The sequence below is a fragment of the Sebastes fasciatus genome, chromosome 12 (assembly GCF_043250625.1).
Source record: "Sebastes fasciatus isolate fSebFas1 chromosome 12, fSebFas1.pri, whole genome shotgun sequence".
In the NCBI taxonomy this organism is placed as follows: Eukaryota; Metazoa; Chordata; class Actinopteri; order Perciformes; family Sebastidae; genus Sebastes; species Sebastes fasciatus.
The window spans coordinates 19,042,406-19,062,791 of record NC_133806.1 but is presented as its reverse complement, the minus strand read 5'-3'; the positions used below and the strand labels follow the sequence as shown (position 1 = coordinate 19,062,791).

Sequence of the window (20,386 nt, the reverse complement as noted above, 5' to 3'; positions counted from 1 at the left end):
TACTACGTGCATTTTTGCGCATGCCTATATTTTGCAGCTAGTCAACAAAAAAGATGCATTTTGTTGGCAAGTTAGTGCGCATGTTGTCTAACATTGATGACTTGTCACAAAATTTATTTTGGTGTTTTCTTGTTGCAAATTGTTATTTAATTCATACTCCAATAATTAACTTTTTTTTTTTTTTTTGCATTCCAAGCAATGACTAAGGTCTATTGTCACATCAGTGTAGTTTTAATAGCTGCCTCTTTGTCCAAATTTAAAGCAGTGTGTGTGTGCTATATTGCAAAAATATAATGTATATTTTTCAAAGAACCGTTAAGAAACGCTCTGCAAACTTATCAGTGAAAATACTACAACCAACCATCGGTTGTACTTTGTTTTATTAAGCCCGTGTCTGTTTATCCGTCGTACTTAAAGAGATATTCTTTTAATTAATTTGATTACAGTTGGTCAAAACGTTTTTTTCAGATATTTGTATATTTCAGACTTTATATACCAATTGTAGTATTTTTAGTTGCAAATTGGCGTCAACTTTTCAGAGGCTATTAATAATTAAAATACTACATCATTTTTATTCATCCTAACTGCGCCTTTTAGCCACCGTCACTAATAATACCATCTCGGTTATGATGACAAATGAACACAAAATATTTTAAATATTGCCATTTGAATATGCAGATAAGAGCCTGCATGTGTGTGTGTGGAGTGTGTGTGTGTGTGTGTGTGTGTTGACGGCATATTGGAAATAAAAAAGAACAAATTAAATTCTTCTTTATCAACATCTCCTGACCTATTTGCAGTTTAGCCATGGGTCATGTTTTTGGTTTAACTGGCTCATATAAGCGCTCCTAGCAGCTGCTATATGTTGAGACAGACTAATGTGTGAACAACGTGGCTGAGATGATTCCTGTCCAGCCAACACTCACTTTCTCTAAACCGGTTTCATGCTAAATTTAACAAAGTAGAGAATTTTTCTATCCAATATAGTAGTACATAAAAAAAGCCGATTCTAAAGTCTGGTATCGTGATGATGCAATAAAAACAAAACTCAGACATGAACCCATTTTAGTAAAACATTATGCTTTTTTGCCTGAAACGTGGACCACTATACTCAGTCCAGCCTGCAAGCAGCTATGAACTTGGGCCATAAAGATTTACAGCCTCAAAAGGTGGGAAAACTCTATTAAAAATAAAAAAGGTGCTCAAATTTAGGTGGGTACACATTTCTCTGCGTCTGTGATCTCACATTTAGAAATGTAAAACAAAAATGAACTCTGGAAGTTTAAAAACAGTATTTAGTTTGACACTTTTTTCAGTCTATCACAGTACACAAACACACAGCTAAGTGTTTTAGTGCCATATATAGGCTAAAATGTAAACATTTTATTTTTATTCTTGCACTACATACTTTGTTTGTATATGTGGTGCAATGCACGACTGTTTTTAGCTCTGCTTTTCTGCACAGGAAAACAAGAGCCCACCTATGGAGGCATTTTACGCATAATGTGATCGCATGTAGGAACCGTGGAGAGCGCTTTATTTTCCTACAAGTCACATTTTTATTCTAGTAGAAGGATAAAATAAGTCATCCTGAGCATTTTGACCATTTGATGGCAATAGATTTGTTTTGTTCATGGACAGAGTCGGATAGGATTTAAAGGAAGAAGAGAACACGTTTATGTAACTTATGTAAAAAAAAACATACAAGCACAGTCTGTCCATGAAACTTCCTCTTCGGTTTTTAGCTGTTTTCTCTTCGGGCTTCCTGGCATGAAGTGCCTATTTGGCCAGACTGCAGCTTTCAACTTGACCTTGGCCTCCAGCCGCGTCTATGAGGAAGAGTGCAGCCAAATGTGGCATGCTTTTGGTATTTTAGTGGACACTGAACTGGTGTTTACATTCATACATTTCTGTGCAAAATGTGAGGATGATTAACATGTATTAATGTTGTTTATAATATGCGTTTTAAATGTATCCATAAGACATTGATCTGTGTTTGTTTTATGCTTAAAAGCCAGATAATTTAAGAACATGATACATTTTACGATACGATAATACTTTTATTGTCAGACAGGTCTGAAATTTGTTTTGCATCACAGCAGCTCCATTTGCAACATCACAGAAAGGACAAAGACAAGAAACAAGGATACGTACATTTAAACATTACAATCACAGAAAAGTCTGCACCTTTTGACCGAATATAAATCCAAAATCATTATAAATCCACACATCTGAAATAATGTTTTGCTTTACTCTTTACAGTAAGAGCTTGTGCAACCGAAATGGCACGCGTAATTACGCATCAATTCTGCCTTAATAATCTGCTATATCCTATAGTTTTTCTCACGCCATGTGTTACACAATCCATCATATAAGTGTGTTGTGATGACACAACTCGACTGACAAGACTGCCTTTTACATCACAGGTTCACTCAGTTTGAGATTCCACTAAAACCAGTTAGGAAAAAAATACCGTTTAGGGCTTCTTTGCATAAAACAATATATACTACATAAATAAACTGATTTATAGGGGCTTTTTCAATGGGTAACACAGTTGACAGAGATTTCTCAGACACACACAAAGTGGATGATTTAATGTACATGAATGAGCCAAATAGCTTTTTAAAACACCTTTCTCATATTTTAATGATTATTTTGAACAAATAATTATGAAAATTATATACAAAAACATGTATTTTAATGTTAATCTGAAGAGCAAAACCTGACATTTTAGCAAATCGGACAGCACAAAAACAGCAAAAATTCCAGTAGATAAGATGCATTTTCTGCAAAATAAATGATGGGACCTGTTGACCTTTTTTTGTATTAAAGGTCCCATATTATGCTCATTTCAGGTTCATACTTGTATTTTCTGTTTCTACTACAACATGTTTACATGCTGTAATGTAAAAAAAACACGTTATTTTCCTCATACTATCTGACTGAATATACCTGTATTTACCCTCTGTCTGAAACGCTCAGTTTTAGCACATTTCAACGGAATTGCGTTGCTAGGCAACGGTTTGGGTCAATGTTTACTTCCTGTCAGCTGATGTTATTCACATACACTGCAACCAGGAATAAACTGGGACACATTTAGAATTTTTACGTTTAAAACCGGGAAATGGTCTAAATATTGTACATTTGTGACATCACAAATGGACAGAAATCCCAACGGCTTGTTTCAAACGCAAAATTTCTCCGTATATTGACCGTTTTGATATTTTAACAGTATTTATATAGCACTTAAACCTGCTTTATAATATAAAAGACCTGAAAATCTCACTTTTTACAAAATGGGACCTTTAAATGAAAGAGAAATGTGCCCTGATATAAAATTGACAATTGCTTGAAGTGAATATTTAGTAAAATTGATAAATACAGCCCATGGACATGACACGTATCCCTAATTATAGAATCACTCTGATGTACAGTAGCATCTCATCTCAAGTATCCAGCTTGATGTGCATTATCTGATGTCTAGACTGTTTATCATCTCCTTTGCATATCACGTGTTTGGCCCTGGCCAAATCTGCATGCGTAATTATTATGCTTAAAAGCCAGATAATTTAAGAACATGATACATTTTAGCAAAAGTCTGCACCTTTTTGACTGAATATAAATCCAAAATCATTATAAATCCACATATCTGAAATAATGTGTTGCTTTACTCTTACAGTAAGAGCTTGTGCAACCGAAATGGCACGCGTAATTACGCATCAATTCCACCTTAAAAATATGCTATATCCTCTAGTTTTTCTCATGCATTGTAAAACACAATCCATCATATAAGTGTGTTGTGATGACACAAGACTGCCTTTACATCACAAGTTCACTCAGTTTGAGATTCCACTAAAAATAATGTTAGGAAAAAACACCCTTAGGGCTTTTTTTTTGCATAAAACAATATCTACTGATGCACAGTAACATCTCATCTCAAGTATCCAGCTTGATGTGCATTATCTGATGTCTAGACGTTTATCATCTCCTTTGCATATCACGTGCTTGGCCCTGGCCAATAACCTCGCGATCTTTATGTACTCATGTTGGTATCGTTACTCTGCACGAGAGTCTCTGTCTCTGCTCAGTCAGTCGAGGGGATTTTTAAAAAAGGAGTTGGTTCGTCTCGATGTAGGGACATGCCATGCTATGACCGCTTCATTACTCCTCCACTCGCACTGGATTGACCCGGTGATGTTCCTCTACGACAACAGCAGCTTGGATGAGAGAAGCAAGAGCATGGAGGGATTTACTGGAGGCAATTTCGCAGCGAACCAGTGCAGGAGTTTGTTAGCGCATCCGACCTCTCTGGCTCCGAGCACCACCTACTCTGCTGCTGCTGCAAGTGAGGTGCCAGTCTCTGGCATGGGCATGGGCATGGGGGAGCCTGGCAAACAATGCAGCCCCTGTTCAGCCACCCAGAGCTCGCCCAATGCGTCTTTGCCTTATGGATATTTTGGCAGCAGCTATTACCCGTGCAGGATGTCACACGGCAGCGTCAAAGCTTGCGCGCAGCCCTCTGGTTATGGTGATAAATACATGGACTCGTCTGTCTCTGGTGAGGAGTTCTCCAGCAGGGCAGCAAAGGAGTTTGCGTTTTATCAGGGCTATTCCTCAGGTCCTTACCAGCCCAGCTACTTGGACGTGCCTGTCGTACCTGTACCTCCATCTGAGCCAAGACACGAGTCTCTGTTGCCTATGGAACCATACCAGCCATGGGCCATCACCAATGGATGGAGCGGTCAAGTTTACTGCACCACCAAGGAGCAGCCACAGTCTAATCCTCTGTGGAAATCCTCGTTACAAGGTAATTGTTTTTTGTTTTTTAAATTCATTTTTTATTTGGAGACAAGAGTGTCCAAATAAAATGTTTAAATAATTGGGGAAAAAAACTAAAATAAAATAAATAAATAAGTTAAATATATACATATATATATACATATATACATACATACATACATACCTGCATATACACACAAATATATATATATATACATATATATATACACATATATACATATACACATACATATGCACCAAGGAGCAGCCACAGTCAAATCCTCTGTGGAAATCCTCGTTTTGTTTTTTTAATTCATTTTTTATTTGGAGACAAGAGTGTCCACATAAAATGTCTAAACAATGGGGGAAAAAAATAATGAATAAGTTAAATATATACATATATACATACATACATTCCTGCATATACACACAAATATATATACACATATATACATATATATGATAAAACTTTCCTGTTTGCTGCTGCTTTTTATGAAACCAGATAATGATATTATACTGCACTATAGCTTTTACTCTTGTGTGTTATATTCTATTTTAGCTTGTTTTTATTTTCTAATCTTTAATGTTTTTATAACTGTTTTAATTATGTCTTAATGTTCTTTTGCACCTTGTCGCAATGTTCTTGAATGTTTATGTAAAGCACTTTGAATTGCCCTGTTGTTGAAATGTGCTATACAAATAAAGCTGCCTTGCCTTGCCTATACACATACATACTGTACATATCCATACAAACACATGTGTACATACATAATCACAACATATTCCCAAGAAACCCTATATATTTGGGGTGCCATGTGGAGAGAAAGAGAGCACCATATCAGATTGACAGCAAGCTAATATTGATAAATATAGAAATAGTAAGAGTAATTCTATTAGATAAACAAATACACATGTATAAATGCATATTGCATATATATACACACATGCATATACCCACATTCATGTACTCTACATATAAATAAGATAAAATGGGTAAAATATTTGTAATTGTTTTATTGACACAGAAAATATGCACATATACAGTTTGCAGTTAAACTTGCAGAAATATGTCTCATGTAAAAAGCTGTTTTCCACAGTTGATATTTAATAATAATAAGCCTGAAAGAATTTTTTTTATTTTTGAAATAATTCAAAAAGATTTTCGTTCAATGGTAAGATGATATATTGAAAAAAACATTCAACCTAAAACTGACCTTTATAGCTGCTTTTAAAGTTTGTAAATGATCTGAAGCAATCAGTTAAGTCATCTTCAGCTAAGCTGGAGCGATAATCAGTAACAGGACTTTGTTGCTCTTATTTTGAAGCCTCCATATATCTGTTCTAGGGGGCATATAAATATCACAACTCTTTATCATGTAGTTGTTGTGTTTTTTCAATCATTAGTTAGTCTGTTTTACACTGTGCATTGTTAGTTTTCTAACTTTATTCATCAACACAAACATGTAGATATAATGCTTCGATTTACCAAAATAAAAGCAGTTAGAACCAAAAACTGGGCGTGAAAGCACACTGTAAACAATTGCTGTTAATTTACAGCAAGATTTCAACAGTATTAACCTGTTATTGCTAAAAACAGTGCTTTACTGTTAATACAAAAGAAAACCTGTTAAGTTACGCTCATAGGCCGTTTTTTAACTGAACTATAATGCATTCTTAAAAAACATCACTTTACTGCTGATCAACTGTCTAAAGTATCATCAGTAACAGTTTCATGCAGTATTTTTTTAATTCTGGGTCCTGATCTGCACATGTGAGGCTTGTACATTGTACATGATTGGATAATCAGTGAATTAGCTCTGTTCTTCACTCACATGTTGTTATGGTTTGCATTCTGTGCTTGTAGCCAGCTATAGACATACATTTTGGGAAAAGTGTCAACAAGTCTATTATAGCCTTTTTCCTAACAAGTGCCTTTAATTGTATTTAGTGTGACTATTCCTATGTCTGTAACCTGCTAAGTCTATTCATCTAGGCAACAAATAATGTTTATTAAAATGTATGTAAAAAATACAACCTAAATAGTGCATTAAAACAAATCAGTAAGATAATGTAAAAGAAAGGTGAAAAACAGCTATATAATGTATCTTTAAACAGTAAATTAACTGTAAAATACTGTGAAATTAATAATAAAAACAGTATTTTTCATTAACAGTACAAAGCTGTAAATTTCAGCGACAGTATAATAATGTTAATTTTACAGTAACATAAAGGCAACCCTGCTGCCAGATCTTTACTGTTATTTTACTGGGAAATTCTTAACAGTGTTCGATTAAAATGTGATATTATTATTTTTTTTCCTCCAGACACTATTTCTGGTGGAGACAGCTCTGTCCGCCGTGGGAGAAAGAAGCGTGTGCCATACACCAAGGTGCAGCTCAAAGAACTGGAAAGGGAGTATGTGGCCAATAAATTCATCACCAAGGACAAAAGGAGGAGGATATCTGCTCAGACGAACCTGACAGAGAGACAAGTGACAATCTGGTTTCAGAACCGGCGCGTAAAGGAGAAGAAAGTCGTCACTAAGTTCAAGAGCTCCAGTTAGCTGTGGAGATATACTGAGACAGGAGGTACAAGGAGGCCTTCATCTTTAAAAAAAAAAAAAAGAAAAAACTGCTATAATTTATTACATTATGAACCCTGTTTTTGACCTATACACATTTCCTTCCTCACATTTTAATTGGAACCAGTCGATGCGGCCTGTTGACAGACAGAAGAAAAAGGAAATGGTCTTCGACATGTTGACCAAAGCGACTCTGCGAGGGATGCAAAATCTCCTTCAAATATTCACCAAACAATAACACTTATTGGCCTTAAAGGCACGAAGACACACCGAGAAATCCTGCGCTTTTTATTCCACTTAATCCAATCCAGAAATTACGACTGGAGTCATTTACAATAACTATATTCTTCTCTTTAGACATAATAACAAATGGGTGGCTAAATTGGCACCTTCAGTCTGAGATCTTCACGATGAAAAGAGTCAAAAAGTTAATTCAAATAATTGAATAAAGGAAAATGAATTTTGGAAATTACATTTTCAGCATTCATTCAAGAGAAAAAAAAACAAAATATGTATCTATACTCTTTCCTTGCAGAGGCAATAGTAGACTACAGCACTTCTTGGGTGTATAATTCACTTATTTAGATAAACTCCACAATTTGGAGCTTTGGAGTTTACTACATCCCTGTCTTACCATTTAAAATAAGCCCTATATATGTTAGTTAATCAGCAGTATCGGATCTCATTAAACGTTATTAAACGTGAAACTATAGCCAGAGCATTTCAAAAGGTTTTATTGTCCATGTCACTGTCTTTTTTTTCTTCTTCTAAACACAGGGTTTTTACTTAGAATAACACTCAGACTGACCTATGCAACTTCCGCCCTGTCAGTCAAGAAGAGTACTAAAAACACAAGCATATTTAAACATGTAAATATTATCTGACTGCAACTATCTATTCTACCCTTTTTTGACTGCAATAGCCAAAGTTTTTTGACAATAAATGTTTGAGAGACACAATGTGATCTTGTCATTTTCATTCATCATTTTTTTTTGTTGTTGTCCAAATTGGACATGGGTGCCTGATCGATCAAGGGTAGGCTTTATAAATTAATTTCATGGTAAAATTACAAATGACTACGGTGTATATATATTCCCCTAAAGTGATGAGTGTGTGTGTAGGCCAACAGGCCTGCAGGAGCTCATTAAGAGTTTGTGTTGCCATCTGGTGGTGAAGCTCTGTCAGCACAGCATCTGCTAATAGACTCTATACATCTGCCTCTATACTCTCACATTCATTGTTTTGTTTGTTTGTTTGTGTAAGTGTGTGTGTGAGAGAGAGAACATGCCTATTTATACCTATTTAGTATTTACCTTACCTAATAAAATTATATTCAACTTAAACAATTAAGGCAAAAACTCGAAACCTTATTTCTCTTCATTAATAATAGAAATATCTCTTTAGGATACTATACAAATATTTTAGGGCTACAGAAGAAACATAGTGATGTTAGCTTATGACAGATTTGACAAAATATAATTTATGAAGCCTTTATGAAGTCATGGCACAGCTCAAAGCCCATGATAATGGTGACTTATTATTATTATTGTTGTTATGTTATTGCCTATTTTTTGTTACACAGCTAATTGTAGTTCTTTTTTTTTTCTTAATGATAACATTTGTTCAAAAAATGAGAATGAGAAATAATCTCTCGAATCACAGTTATCATTTGTGTTTTATCATGTTTTTCTTGCATATGCACGTGCTTTTGTGCTTTTTTTGTTGTTGAATGCAATTCAAAATTTCATTCCTAAAATGCCTCCCAAAATGTTTGAAACATCATCCAATTCAAGCTCATATTTATTAAATAATAATCAATCGAAAAAAAACGAAATATTAAAGGTACAGTCTGTTTTATTTGTGTAAATTCATCAAGTACATGACCTGCTCTTCTTTGTGTTAAAGAACGAGCGGTGCTTATGTGTCCATCTCATTGTGAACAAAAACTGACAAAGAAAATCGATTTGTAAAAAACTGTATTTAAACAAAACATTACCCAACTCTTTTATCTAGTTGTCAGTGTTGATATTTGGCATTCTACCTCAAATGAAATGCTGTATTAGATAGATTTGAGATGGATGGACGATCCTAAATTGTGGGATTATTGTGTTACTGCAGCAGGTTATGCAGGCAATGCACAGGGACAGTAAATAAAATGTAAATATGACACTAGAGATAAATATCTATAGAATACAAAATATAACGAATACATCAGAATACAAATACCATACAGCTAACATAGAGAATATAAAATATAAACATAGAATAATGTACTATGTACATTAGCATAGTGTGCAAGTTACATTTTTTTGTTTTATAATTAAATGAGGTATGTGCAAATTAAACATATACAAGGTTATAACTGGAGCAAAACAGCATGGAGGCTGGTTGTGACAGAAACTATATAAAGATGAGAGCCCTCATCTGTTAAACTAATGAGTGGTGTTGTATAGAGTTATTGCTTTGGGCAGGAAATCTTTCATGTGTCGGTCCTTGTGACAGTATTATAATTGTATTATGGCGTTAATGTGATCCACATGATCTTATGACAATCACATAATGGACATGTAGGCCTGCAGCTTCATTAACACAATAGAAACCAATTTAGAACGCAGTGTCAAATATTCCAGATTTTTCTATCAAATTAAAATATGAAATTCTAGAACCGGATAGAATATTCCAGATGTTTCTATCAAATTAAAATATGAAATTCTAGAACCGGATAGAATATTCCAGATGTTTCTATCAAATTAAAATATGAAATTCTAGAACCGGAGCACTGAGTTCCAAACTGTCTAACTCTTCTAACTAACAATAGCAAGGCAATTTTTTTTTTGTTGCTAAAGGGCTATTAATCGACTGGATAGATGTGACTTTTAATACAGGTAATACTTATATAAAGCTGAAATGGTTTAATAAAGCGTTTGGACTGCCGTTTGGGAATGATGTGGCTCATGTTGATGTGTAGATGTTCTTCTACCTTGTTGAGATGGATTTCCTTCACAAACCTCTATTCTGTTATTCTGTGTCATTGCTCCCCCTAACAGTCAAACAGGTTAATGCACCTCACTCCAAAAAAAGCCCCGTATGTAGGCCTGAAGCGTGCCACTGTATTACTCAGTAACAACACTAATAATAGCTAAATAACTAATATATAAAATCCAAATCTAATAGTGAAAACTTGCTGAATTGAAACCTTTCCATTTTCCAAAAGAGGACATTAAAGTTAACACAGCAACAAATGTGCGATGAACTTCAGACAAAAATTCAAATCTTTATTTAGAATTTGCTATTTATACAGTTGAAGGAAACATGTAATTGAGGAACATTTAAATATTTCCCCCAACAAACTAATATATCAGACCACTAATGAGTTGGCATAGCTGGGTATTCTTCCTTCCAAACAGCACAATCAAATGCATGAACATGTTTAACTCTGGATGAGAAAGTTTTGTTAATTTACATTTGTCTTTGGCTACTGCAGCATTTTATTTTAATTATTTTTTTCTCCATATTTGTTGCATCACACCATAGCTGTATTTGGTAGCAGCCTTTCCTCAGTGTTTATTGCCGAGATATGACACAACAAAACTGTATTTAGAAATATGAAACATAGCTGGACAATAATGGCAACAGACGTTCACACTTTAAAGTGAAGACAGGCAGACAGGAAGTTTGACTGATCTGTGTTTAATTAGAAGACCTGCTGCCTTCTGCAATATTATAACATCTGCGTAACAGACAGAATGTTTGAGGATGAATGAGAGGTTGAATTTGTGAATCCAAACAATTTTATTATCTTTTTTTAAGTTGTTGTGTTTTACAGCATCCTCCTCAGCTGTAAATCCCCCAACAGTCCACCACTTCCGGAGACACAAACACACAAACACACACACACACACACACACACACACACACACACACACACACACACTCCTCTGTGCTGTCAAACTCCATCTTTTTCTGTTCGCTCTTCAGTTTCTCTACACCTTGATGTCTTCAAACTTTCAATTATTTTAGTTTTCTGGTATCTGTTGACCATGACCAAAAAGAGATGCAAAACGAACAAAAAGAGATGCAAAACGAACAAATAGACGTAAAACGACTAGAAAGAGATGCAAAACGACCAAAAAGAGATGTAAAACGACTAGAAAGAGATGCAAAACGACCAAAAAGAGATGTAAAACGACTAGAAAGAGATGCAAGACGACCAAAAAGAGATGTAAAACGATTATAAAGAGATGCAAAACAACTACAAAGAGATGCAAGACAATCAAAAAGAGACGCAAAATGACTAGAAAGAGATACAAAACGACTAGAAAGAGATGCAAAGCAACCAAAAATAGACGCAAAATGTCTACGAAGAGATTCAAAATGACCAAAAATGGATGCAAAACAACTACAAAGAGATGCAAAATTAACAAAAATATGTCTCTTTGAATCTGTGACTATTGAGTGGTGGTCCTTTACATGTCTATGCCCAGGGGCCCATTGTGTGAGTTCAGATTTCAATATTTTCCTTCATCACTGTCAAATATGTACTTTTTTTCTCGTATTCCACCAGTTAACTTTAAATAATATGAAATACCTTGTTTATTACTTTAGAAACCATGGAGTCTGTGGCAAAAAAATAGTTTTAGCTTAACTAATACAAACAGTTAACTATCAATAAACCTAATCTGGGATCATTTTTGTTTCAGCTTCAAAATCCGTAGTTATGGTCTGTGGCTCAAATCATCCTGTTTCAGTCATTTTAAATAAATCTTTTGTCTTCAGAGTGATTCACGTTAACAACGTTGCAGCCATTACACTGAAAGAACCTTGAAAAAAAGCTTTATTTTGAGTAATAAATCAGTACAGAAACATTTTCAAATCATCATAAATATCAAAAAAGTGGGAAATGTTTTGCTCCTTGACTGCATGATCCAAATGTAAATACCACAATTCAAAACACAGGTTTGAAATCTGCTGACACTGTCTTATTGGTTTAGCCTATACAACTCCTTTAATTCAGAGACAAACTAGATTTAAATTAAGTTTTTTTATATATATTTTTGATTACACAAGTAATGCTTATAAACATGGAAATAAATTGAAATAAAATGCAAAATTTGTAATCTATTGCTCACAAACTCTAAAATCACGCTACATAAATAAAAGCTACATGTATCCTGTATTTATTTAGCACAAACATGACAGATTGGGCCTTTAAATGGGTAAATCTGAACCCGCACTTTTTACCTAAATATTATAAAATGGCCCCTTGTGAAATGGACTCAGGAAAGGCATGGAGCACACAGATTTTCAGGCAGTTAAGTTAAACCACAGTCCTCCTAAGTGTCGGAGGAAAAGTCAGAGAGAAACCAAGAAAACATGCTTTTATTTTTAAAATCCCCTCTAGCTGCCTCCTCACAGCCACATCAGCAGAGAGTGGCTGCTCACATGTATTTTTATACAGCTTCAGCTTCTACATTTGCTACACTGAAATAATTATCATATATTTATTCTTCTGAGGTCTTCAGGCCACAGGATTTTTTCCCCTTTTTTATCCCCCCCTCCTCCTCAACTTTATTGCATCTGAACCTTTCAAGGCGACTCAGAAACAACTAACCAGCCTTGACTTTCTTGTGGTTGTCTAAGTAAATGGCAACAAAAAAAATGATATCAATAAAATATTTTGGTATATTAAATTTCATTTTATTCAAAGTATTTGGCCATGCTTTCAGATGCCTTTTTAATACAATATATAATTTGGCTATATTCATAATTTCGTATTGATAAAGTAGGATGATTTAAATTTAATGAAAATATATTTTTTGAGCATTTCTTTTCCTTTATTATGGAAACCGGCTGGAGGTCAAGGTTTACCAGCTTTTTGTTAAAACATACAGCCAACACGCCTAATCGATACAATGCATACGGTTTCTATTAGTGTATTAATGCGCATCTACTGGCTCTGGTTATAACAATATCTTTGAGGCTGTAGACGTATAGGAGAAAAGAGGTTTAATGTGAAAAACTAATCCAATCCTCGGCCTCAAGGCTGAAGTGGCTGAATAAGTCACAAAAGAATAAAAAAAAAATAGGAAATTGTCGTCAAGTTTATCATATAAGGCTATTTTAATCTCCAAAATGAATAACAGTTTCACGTGGTAACAACTCAAACAGCAAAAGCACCTGGGCAGAATGAACTATCACACAGTCTCCTATATGCTTCCCTGCACATAACAAATTCACAGGCTTTGATGTATGAAAAGTGAGTTTGGACTTAAATTCTAAAATTGGCTGCATAACAGGATTAGTGATATGTGACACATGTGTGCCCACTTACTCAGCAGCGATGACAAATGAAAATGGATTGGAGTGATGGAAACAGCCCGTGTCCAAAGGTTTCTATTGGACGATGTAAAGACTGGAGCCCCTTTTTATTATTATTAGTAGCCTAACATCTGTATGTTTACATTAGACGGTAAACGCATGCGTACATCAGCTCATTAGCCTCATATGAACTTCATCCAGGCTGCGTCTGGAACCTCGTATCAACTTTTACGCGCACAAACAGACACAATCAGCATGCACTTAAACATAAATGGGTGAAATGGTGAAGTCTACAACAGAGGCGAGCTGGCATGCTTAAAGGGGACATATCATGCTCATTTTCAGGTTCATACTTGTATTTTGGGTTTCCACTAGAACATGTTTACATGCTGTAATGCTCAAACAACACGTTATTTTTTCGCATACTGTCTGTCTGAATATGCCTGTATTTACCCTCTGTCTGAAAAGCTCAGTTTTAGCATATTTCAAGGAGTGGCACCGGAATTGCGTTGCTAGGAAACAGTTTGGGTCCATGTTTACATCCTGTCGGCTGATGTCATTCACATACACTCCAACAGGAAATAAACAGGGACACATTTAGAATGTTTATGTTTAAAACTGTGAAATTGTCTAAATATTGTAGATTCGTGACATCACAAATGTACAGAAATCCTGACGGCTTGTTTCAAACGCACAATTTCTGAAAACGGGCTGTGTGTATTTCTCTGTGGATTAAGCGTTTTGATACTTTCACAGTATTTATATATCACTTAAACCTGCTTAATGATATAAAAGACATGAAAATCTCACTTTTTACAATATGGGACCTTTAAATGAAATGCTGCTCCAAACAAACACATAGCAACCATAAGAGAGGAGTCTGTCTTTACAGGCCTTTTTGTCTTTTTGTTTGGTGCCAAATTGGACTGATGCCTGAAAAAAAAGTGCATTGCACTTGTAGACTAGATGAGCCTATAAGCCAGAGAAGCAATTTAAAATTCTCACAGAGGAAACGACGAATTCATGAAATCATTTTAAATCAGAATCAAAATCAGAATCGTGTTTATTGCCAGGTGTAAGAGGTATACACTAGGAATTGGCTTTGGTTTTGTTGGTGCAAGTAAGCAGTATAATAACAAAAGAATAGATACAAATGTTAGAATAAAATAAGAATACAAAAATAGAAATAGAAATAAATAGACTTAATTGGTTGAAATATCCTCCAAAAATAATTGACACGTATGCCTTACAGGTCCTAATTCTTAAAATAAGACCTGTCATATCAAACTCAACAAGTGATCTATTTTAGCCTGTTAAATGTTATGTGTGCCTGAAGGATTAAGCTCTCACATGCATAGCAAAGTCTAAATCGTGTTGCCTTTGCATGGTCTAAAAATGTCTTCGTCTCGTTTCAGGCGTCCCCTTTCAGAGGTTAAGGTTAGGGTTAAGGTGAGGGTTGGGTTTTAAAAACGGACCTAAAGGTATAAAAATGGCAGGTTAAGCAGCTTGGACGTGAAATCGGATATAATTCTGTTTTGTTCTACCCTGTAATGTGGTAATTTAATAGCAATAACAGTCCACATAGACGGATAGAAGTATATCTCTACAATGAAAAAAGAGCCTAAAATGTTTTCCAAAATAGCCTAAATTGTGTCTCTCTCTCTCAGTATTTTTCCCTTCCCCATACAGCCGAAAGCTCTACTTTATAAACTCATTGACTCTTATAGCCCTCTACACATTGAGGCGTAGGCTATCTGTCATTTTGTGCCAGTGGTCACATGGCTTTTGGCCCTCAGGAATGGATAGAGATGGATCCCCCACGTCAGCTTTGCTTTGCACGTCTAAAGGATTTCTTGCTCCACCAGTCTGCCTCTCAAAGTGACTGGAGCGCATGCAGCGAACGCGGAGGAACTATGTGCGCGTTATTATTATTATTATAGGACGTTACGCGGTTTATTATAGGACGTTTTTCTCAAAACAGGCAGAATATGGATTTTGATGAGCGGATCTCTGGCTCTAATATGTATTTACCGAGTTGCACTTACTACGTCTCCGGAGCAGACTTCCCGGGTCTCCCTCACTATTTAACCCAGAGCCAGTCCTCTTGTCCCATGACATACCCATACCAGTCCTCAGTACCAGTGAGAGACGTGGCTTTCAGAGACTATGGCATTGATGCGTCCAGTAAATGGCACCACCACCACAGCAGGGGGAGCCTGTCACACTGCTATCCGGAGGACATGGTGCACAGGGACGGCTGGACGAGCCAGACCTCCAGGGGTGGAGGTGGAGGTGGAGAGATCCTGGTGAAAGGAGGCTCATCCAGCCACTCCAGCTCCTCCAACAACCCGACGACTCACGGCTTCTATCACAGCAGCGTCGGTAGGAACGGCGTCTTGCCGCAGGCGTTCGACCAGTTCTTCGACACCGCGTACGGGAGCGCAGAGAGCGGCACGACGCAGACGGCACAAGCGACAGATGTGGACAGACATGCGGCCAAAACGAGCCCAGGTCCGGCATGCTCGGACATGGCTGAGAGCTGCAGTCCCAAGTCGTCCTCCGACCACAGTGAAGAGAAGCAGAGCAAAAGCAGCAGCAGTGAGTATATAGGAGAGGACAAATCTAACGCGTTGCTCTTAAAAGCTTTTTATATGCTGTTTTATAAGTAAGGTTTATGGAGGGCCTGCAGATTTTACCCCTATAACAAAACTATGTTATTAAACGACAAGATCACGTGCCTTGGGATTGAAATTGGCCGTGAAGACTTTGGCTTTAAGCTTTGTCTTCCAACATTTCAAACAACATCTCCACTTTTTTTGGTCTGCATATGAGCTTGTATAGTTGGCCTGTAAACTTCATTTATATGGCACATATTTGTGTCAATTAACTGTTTTATGTTATTTCTTTTAACGTGTTAACTTTTGGATTGATCATTTGGTTTATTCTGGGTTGACTAAAGAGGAATTTTGATGTGATTTTTTTTAGCAGATTTAGGCTTAAACCCCTATAAAGTATTATTGTTATAACAATCTAAACATTTTAGATACATCCTATAACTCACATATTTGTGTCAATTAACTTCTTGTGTTATTTCTTTTGACGTGTTTACTTTTGGATTGATCATTTGGTTTATTCTAAAGAGGAATTTTGATGTGACTTTGTAGCAGATTTTGGCTTAAATCCTGCTCCTTCTTCAAACACAAATATTTACAAATTCACATCACAGTTCCTCTTTAGTCAACCCAGAATAAACCAAATTAACTTCTTATGTTATTTCTTTTAACGTGTTTACTTTTGGATTGATAATTTAGTTTATTCTGGGTTGACTAAAGACGAATTTCAATGTGACTTTGAAGCAGATTTTGGCTTAAACCCTTATAATTTTGGCTTAAACCCCTATAAGATATTATTGAAATAACAATTTAAACATTTTAGATACAACCTATAACTCACATATTTGTGTCAATTAACTTCTTATGTTATTTTTTTTAACTTGTTTACTTTTGGATTGATCATTTGGGTTATTCTGGGTTGACTAAAGAGGAGTTTTGATGTGACTTTGGAGCAGATTTTTGGCTTTTAAACCCTGATCCTTATTCAAACACAAATATTAACAAATTCACAGGATTTGTGGGGATTTAATTCAACATTTGCTTTTCATGGACTTTGCTCTCACTAAACACTAAAACAACACCTTTTTACGCACAGTGAAATCAAAAAGCGCACAACAAGCATATCAGATACTCGATACATGACTGACTGTTCGGTTTAAAGACCCACGCCCTCAACTCTTAAAAGCCAGCCGGTATGGTTTTACAGATTTCAATAAGTTTTCACAACTTCCGACACGCAGATCCCTTCATGCCCAACATCTTTGTTTACAAATCCTGGTCCTGCAGGCCTGAGAGAGAGAGAGAGAGAGAGAGAGAGAGAGAGAGAGAGAGAGAGAGAGAGAGAGAGGAGGGAAACACTTGAACTCCAAAGTCAGACCACCACCACTGTTAAGAATTTCCCAGTAAAATAACAGTAAAGAACTGGCAGCAGGGTTGCCTTTATGTTACTGTAAAATTAACATTATTATACTGTCGCTGAAATTTACAGCTTGTTACTGTTAATGAAAAATACTGTTTGAACTGTTTTTTTTTTTATTAATTTCATAGTATTTTACAGTTAATTTACTGTTTAAAGATACATTATATAGCTGTTTTTCACCTTTCTTTTACATTATCTTAATGATTTGTTTTAATGCACTATTTAGGTTGTATTTTTTACATACATTTTAATAAACATTATTTTGTGCCTAGATGAATAGACTTAGCAGGTTACAGAAATAGGAATAGTCACACTAAATACAATTAAAGGCACTTGTTAGGAAAAAGGCTATAATAGACTTGTTGACACTTTTCCCAAAATGTCTGTCTATAGCTGGCTACAAGCACAGAATGCAAACCATAACAACATGTGAGTGAAGAACAGAGCTAATTCACTGATTTTACAATCATGTACAATGTACAAGCCTCACATGAGCAGATCAGGTCCCAGAATTTAACAAATACTGCATGAAACTGTTACTGATGATACTTTAGACAGTTGATCAGCAGTAAAGTGATGTTTTTTAAGAATGCATTATAGTTCAGTTAAAAAAACGGCCTATGAGCGTAATTTAACAGGTTTTCTTTTGTATTAACAGTAAAGCACTGTTTTTAGCAATAATAGGTTAATACTGTTGAAATCCTGCTGTAAATTAACAGTTTACAGTGCACCACTGCTTCAAAGCAGGAAATGGACACATGATTTCATGTTGTTGAATTGTGTCTATATATCTCATGTGGTGACATTTTGCCTTTTTTTTTTTATTTGTTTATCTTTTCAGGTGGCCAGAGGACGCGCAAGAAGAGATGTCCTTATTCAAAGTATCAGATCAGAGAACTGGAGAGGGAATTCTTTTTCAGCGTCTACATCAACAAAGAGAAGCGCGTGCAGCTCTCGCGGATGCTCAATCTGACAGATCGCCAGGTCAAAATCTGGTTTCAGAACAGGAGGATGAAGGAGAAGAAACTGAACAGAGACCGTTTACAGTACTACACCACAAACCCCCTGCTATAAACACTGAACAAAGAGACTGTCACTGTGACATCAAGACTCCACATCTTCACATCTAAGCCTTCACATGTTACCTGGACAGGATGGGTGGCGACTTTTTTTAATATGCCAGACTTCATAAAGAATTATACTATTTATACACTATTTTGTCATTAAACACCGTTGGCTCAATTATTATTATTATTATTATTATTATTATTATTATTATTATAGGCCTGTTATTCTGCTTGCCCGACCAATAAGCAATTTTCCCAATTTTAAAGTTACATGGTTGCGTGTATAGTGTTCTTACGCGGAAAGCTAGATGTGTCTAAATTAATTTTGTATTATTTGATAATACAAAATATTATGTAATAATACAAACGGAGATTATTGTGGACTTTTTTTTTTTTCCTTAAATTCTTTAGAATATAAATTGTTTCCCCAAATTTACGCACGCAACTTTTATATGGCCCGAAATTTTGACATCAAACTATACTGTCCGTGTCTTTTCTCTTAATATTTTAACTTTATATTGTACAAATACAAACTCCGGTGACTTTAAACCTGTTTTGTGTGTTTTGGCATTACTATATCAGACCTCACCTGACACTATTAACCCCCAAATGACCGCTCAATGTCGCATATTTAGAGAGTGAGTTAAGTTATAATCTGATACACCAATTCATCCATTTCATAAATCTGATACTTAACATCTGCGCTTGAACCCTTTTTGTTGAGCTCTTGTGGCCGTAAAGTTGGATTATTTCCGAACTTCATCCAAAAGGCAAACCGCAGATAAAAGCAATGAAACACCATCCAAATTTTTATTTTATATGCCAGCACGTGTATCGTATCAGATGCAATGATATGTAGGTCCGGTGCTTTTTATTCCCTCATGGCTGGGAAACGAGATCCGCTGCAGTTATTGTTTGATATCCATTACAAAGGGTTCATTCAGTTCTGGGGCTGATTCCTGACATAACATGCCTGTTAGGGCTTATACTGAAACAATCTTTTTTTTTTCAAACAGAGTTTATTTCTGAATTTTGTTAATACAACTCTGACAATCCATTACACAAACATGTTTGGACTGATAGATATCCCATGACAATACCCAGAGGGCACTCAAAAAAAAACAAGTTTACAAAAAAATAGATAAATAAATAGATAAATAAATAAAATAAAATAAATAATCATGATAAATTGTTAGAGGTCTAGGACAGTACACCCTATCATGTAGGGCTATCACCCTATCATCTTACTGAAACAATCTTGACACTTGTGTGAATGCATATATGGGCTATAATAGATGTTACATGCCACACTATACCAAAGAATGTGAATCTATTTATGTAAAGTCAGCTAATCATGGGAGTGACACTGGGGGTAAATAAAGAACTCCAGATCACTATTACAACCATCACTATCTGTATGTTCATTAATTTATCATCTGGAGAGGTTTAATCCAAATTGAATTTGAATTTATTGAAAGGATAGGATAGCCCCTTGAGATTTTGCATCTCATTTTCGAGGGGGTCCTATAGACACAAATACAAAAAAACACATACAGACAAAACAGCATTACATAAAAAACATACACTGCAAATACACAGATACAGACAG

At 35.6% G+C, this 20,386-nt stretch overlaps 2 protein-coding genes across 3 annotated transcripts; both read left to right on the top strand.

Moving 5' to 3' along the window:
• The first annotated feature begins 4,071 nt into the window (after positions 1-4,071).
• On the top strand, positions 4,072-8,319 carry hoxa13b (homeobox A13b). Of its 2 annotated transcripts, XM_074653881.1 has the most exons (3): positions 4,072-4,807; positions 7,104-7,367; positions 7,488-8,319. In XM_074653881.1, exons 1-2 carry the CDS (start codon positions 4,150-4,152, stop codon positions 7,340-7,342), a joined length of 897 nt encoding a protein of 298 aa, XP_074509982.1. In that variant the 5' UTR covers positions 4,072-4,149; the 3' UTR covers positions 7,343-7,367; positions 7,488-8,319. The 2 variants fall into 2 exon arrangements, with proteins under 2 accessions (XP_074509982.1, XP_074509981.1); XM_074653880.1 differs by having other exon boundaries at positions 7,104-8,319.
• Positions 8,320-15,262: 6,943 nt separating this feature from the next.
• Positions 15,263-19,329, top strand: hoxa11b (homeobox A11b). The gene is made up of 2 exons (XM_074653882.1): positions 15,263-16,276; positions 18,552-19,329. The coding sequence occupies exons 1-2, from the start codon at positions 15,667-15,669 to the stop codon at positions 18,782-18,784; spliced, it is 843 nt and encodes a 280-aa protein (XP_074509983.1). The 5' UTR covers positions 15,263-15,666; the 3' UTR covers positions 18,785-19,329.
• Positions 19,330-20,386: the final 1,057 nt, after the last annotated feature.

Bases quoted from the DNA above. Each gene is read 5' to 3' on its own strand.
- hoxa11b (XM_074653882.1), top strand. From the start codon at position 15,667: ATGGATTTTGATGAGCGGATCTCTGGCTCTAATATGTATTTACCGAGT. The intron at 16,277-18,551 runs GTGAGTATATAG...TTATCTTTTCAG, and splicing joins GCAGAGCAAAAGCAGCAGCA to GTGGCCAGAGGACGCGCAAG.
- hoxa13b (XM_074653881.1), top strand. From the start codon at position 4,150: ATGACCGCTTCATTACTCCTCCACTCGCACTGGATTGACCCGGTGATG. The intron at 4,808-7,103 runs GTAATTGTTTTT...TTTTTCCTCCAG, and splicing joins GTGGAAATCCTCGTTACAAG to ACACTATTTCTGGTGGAGAC.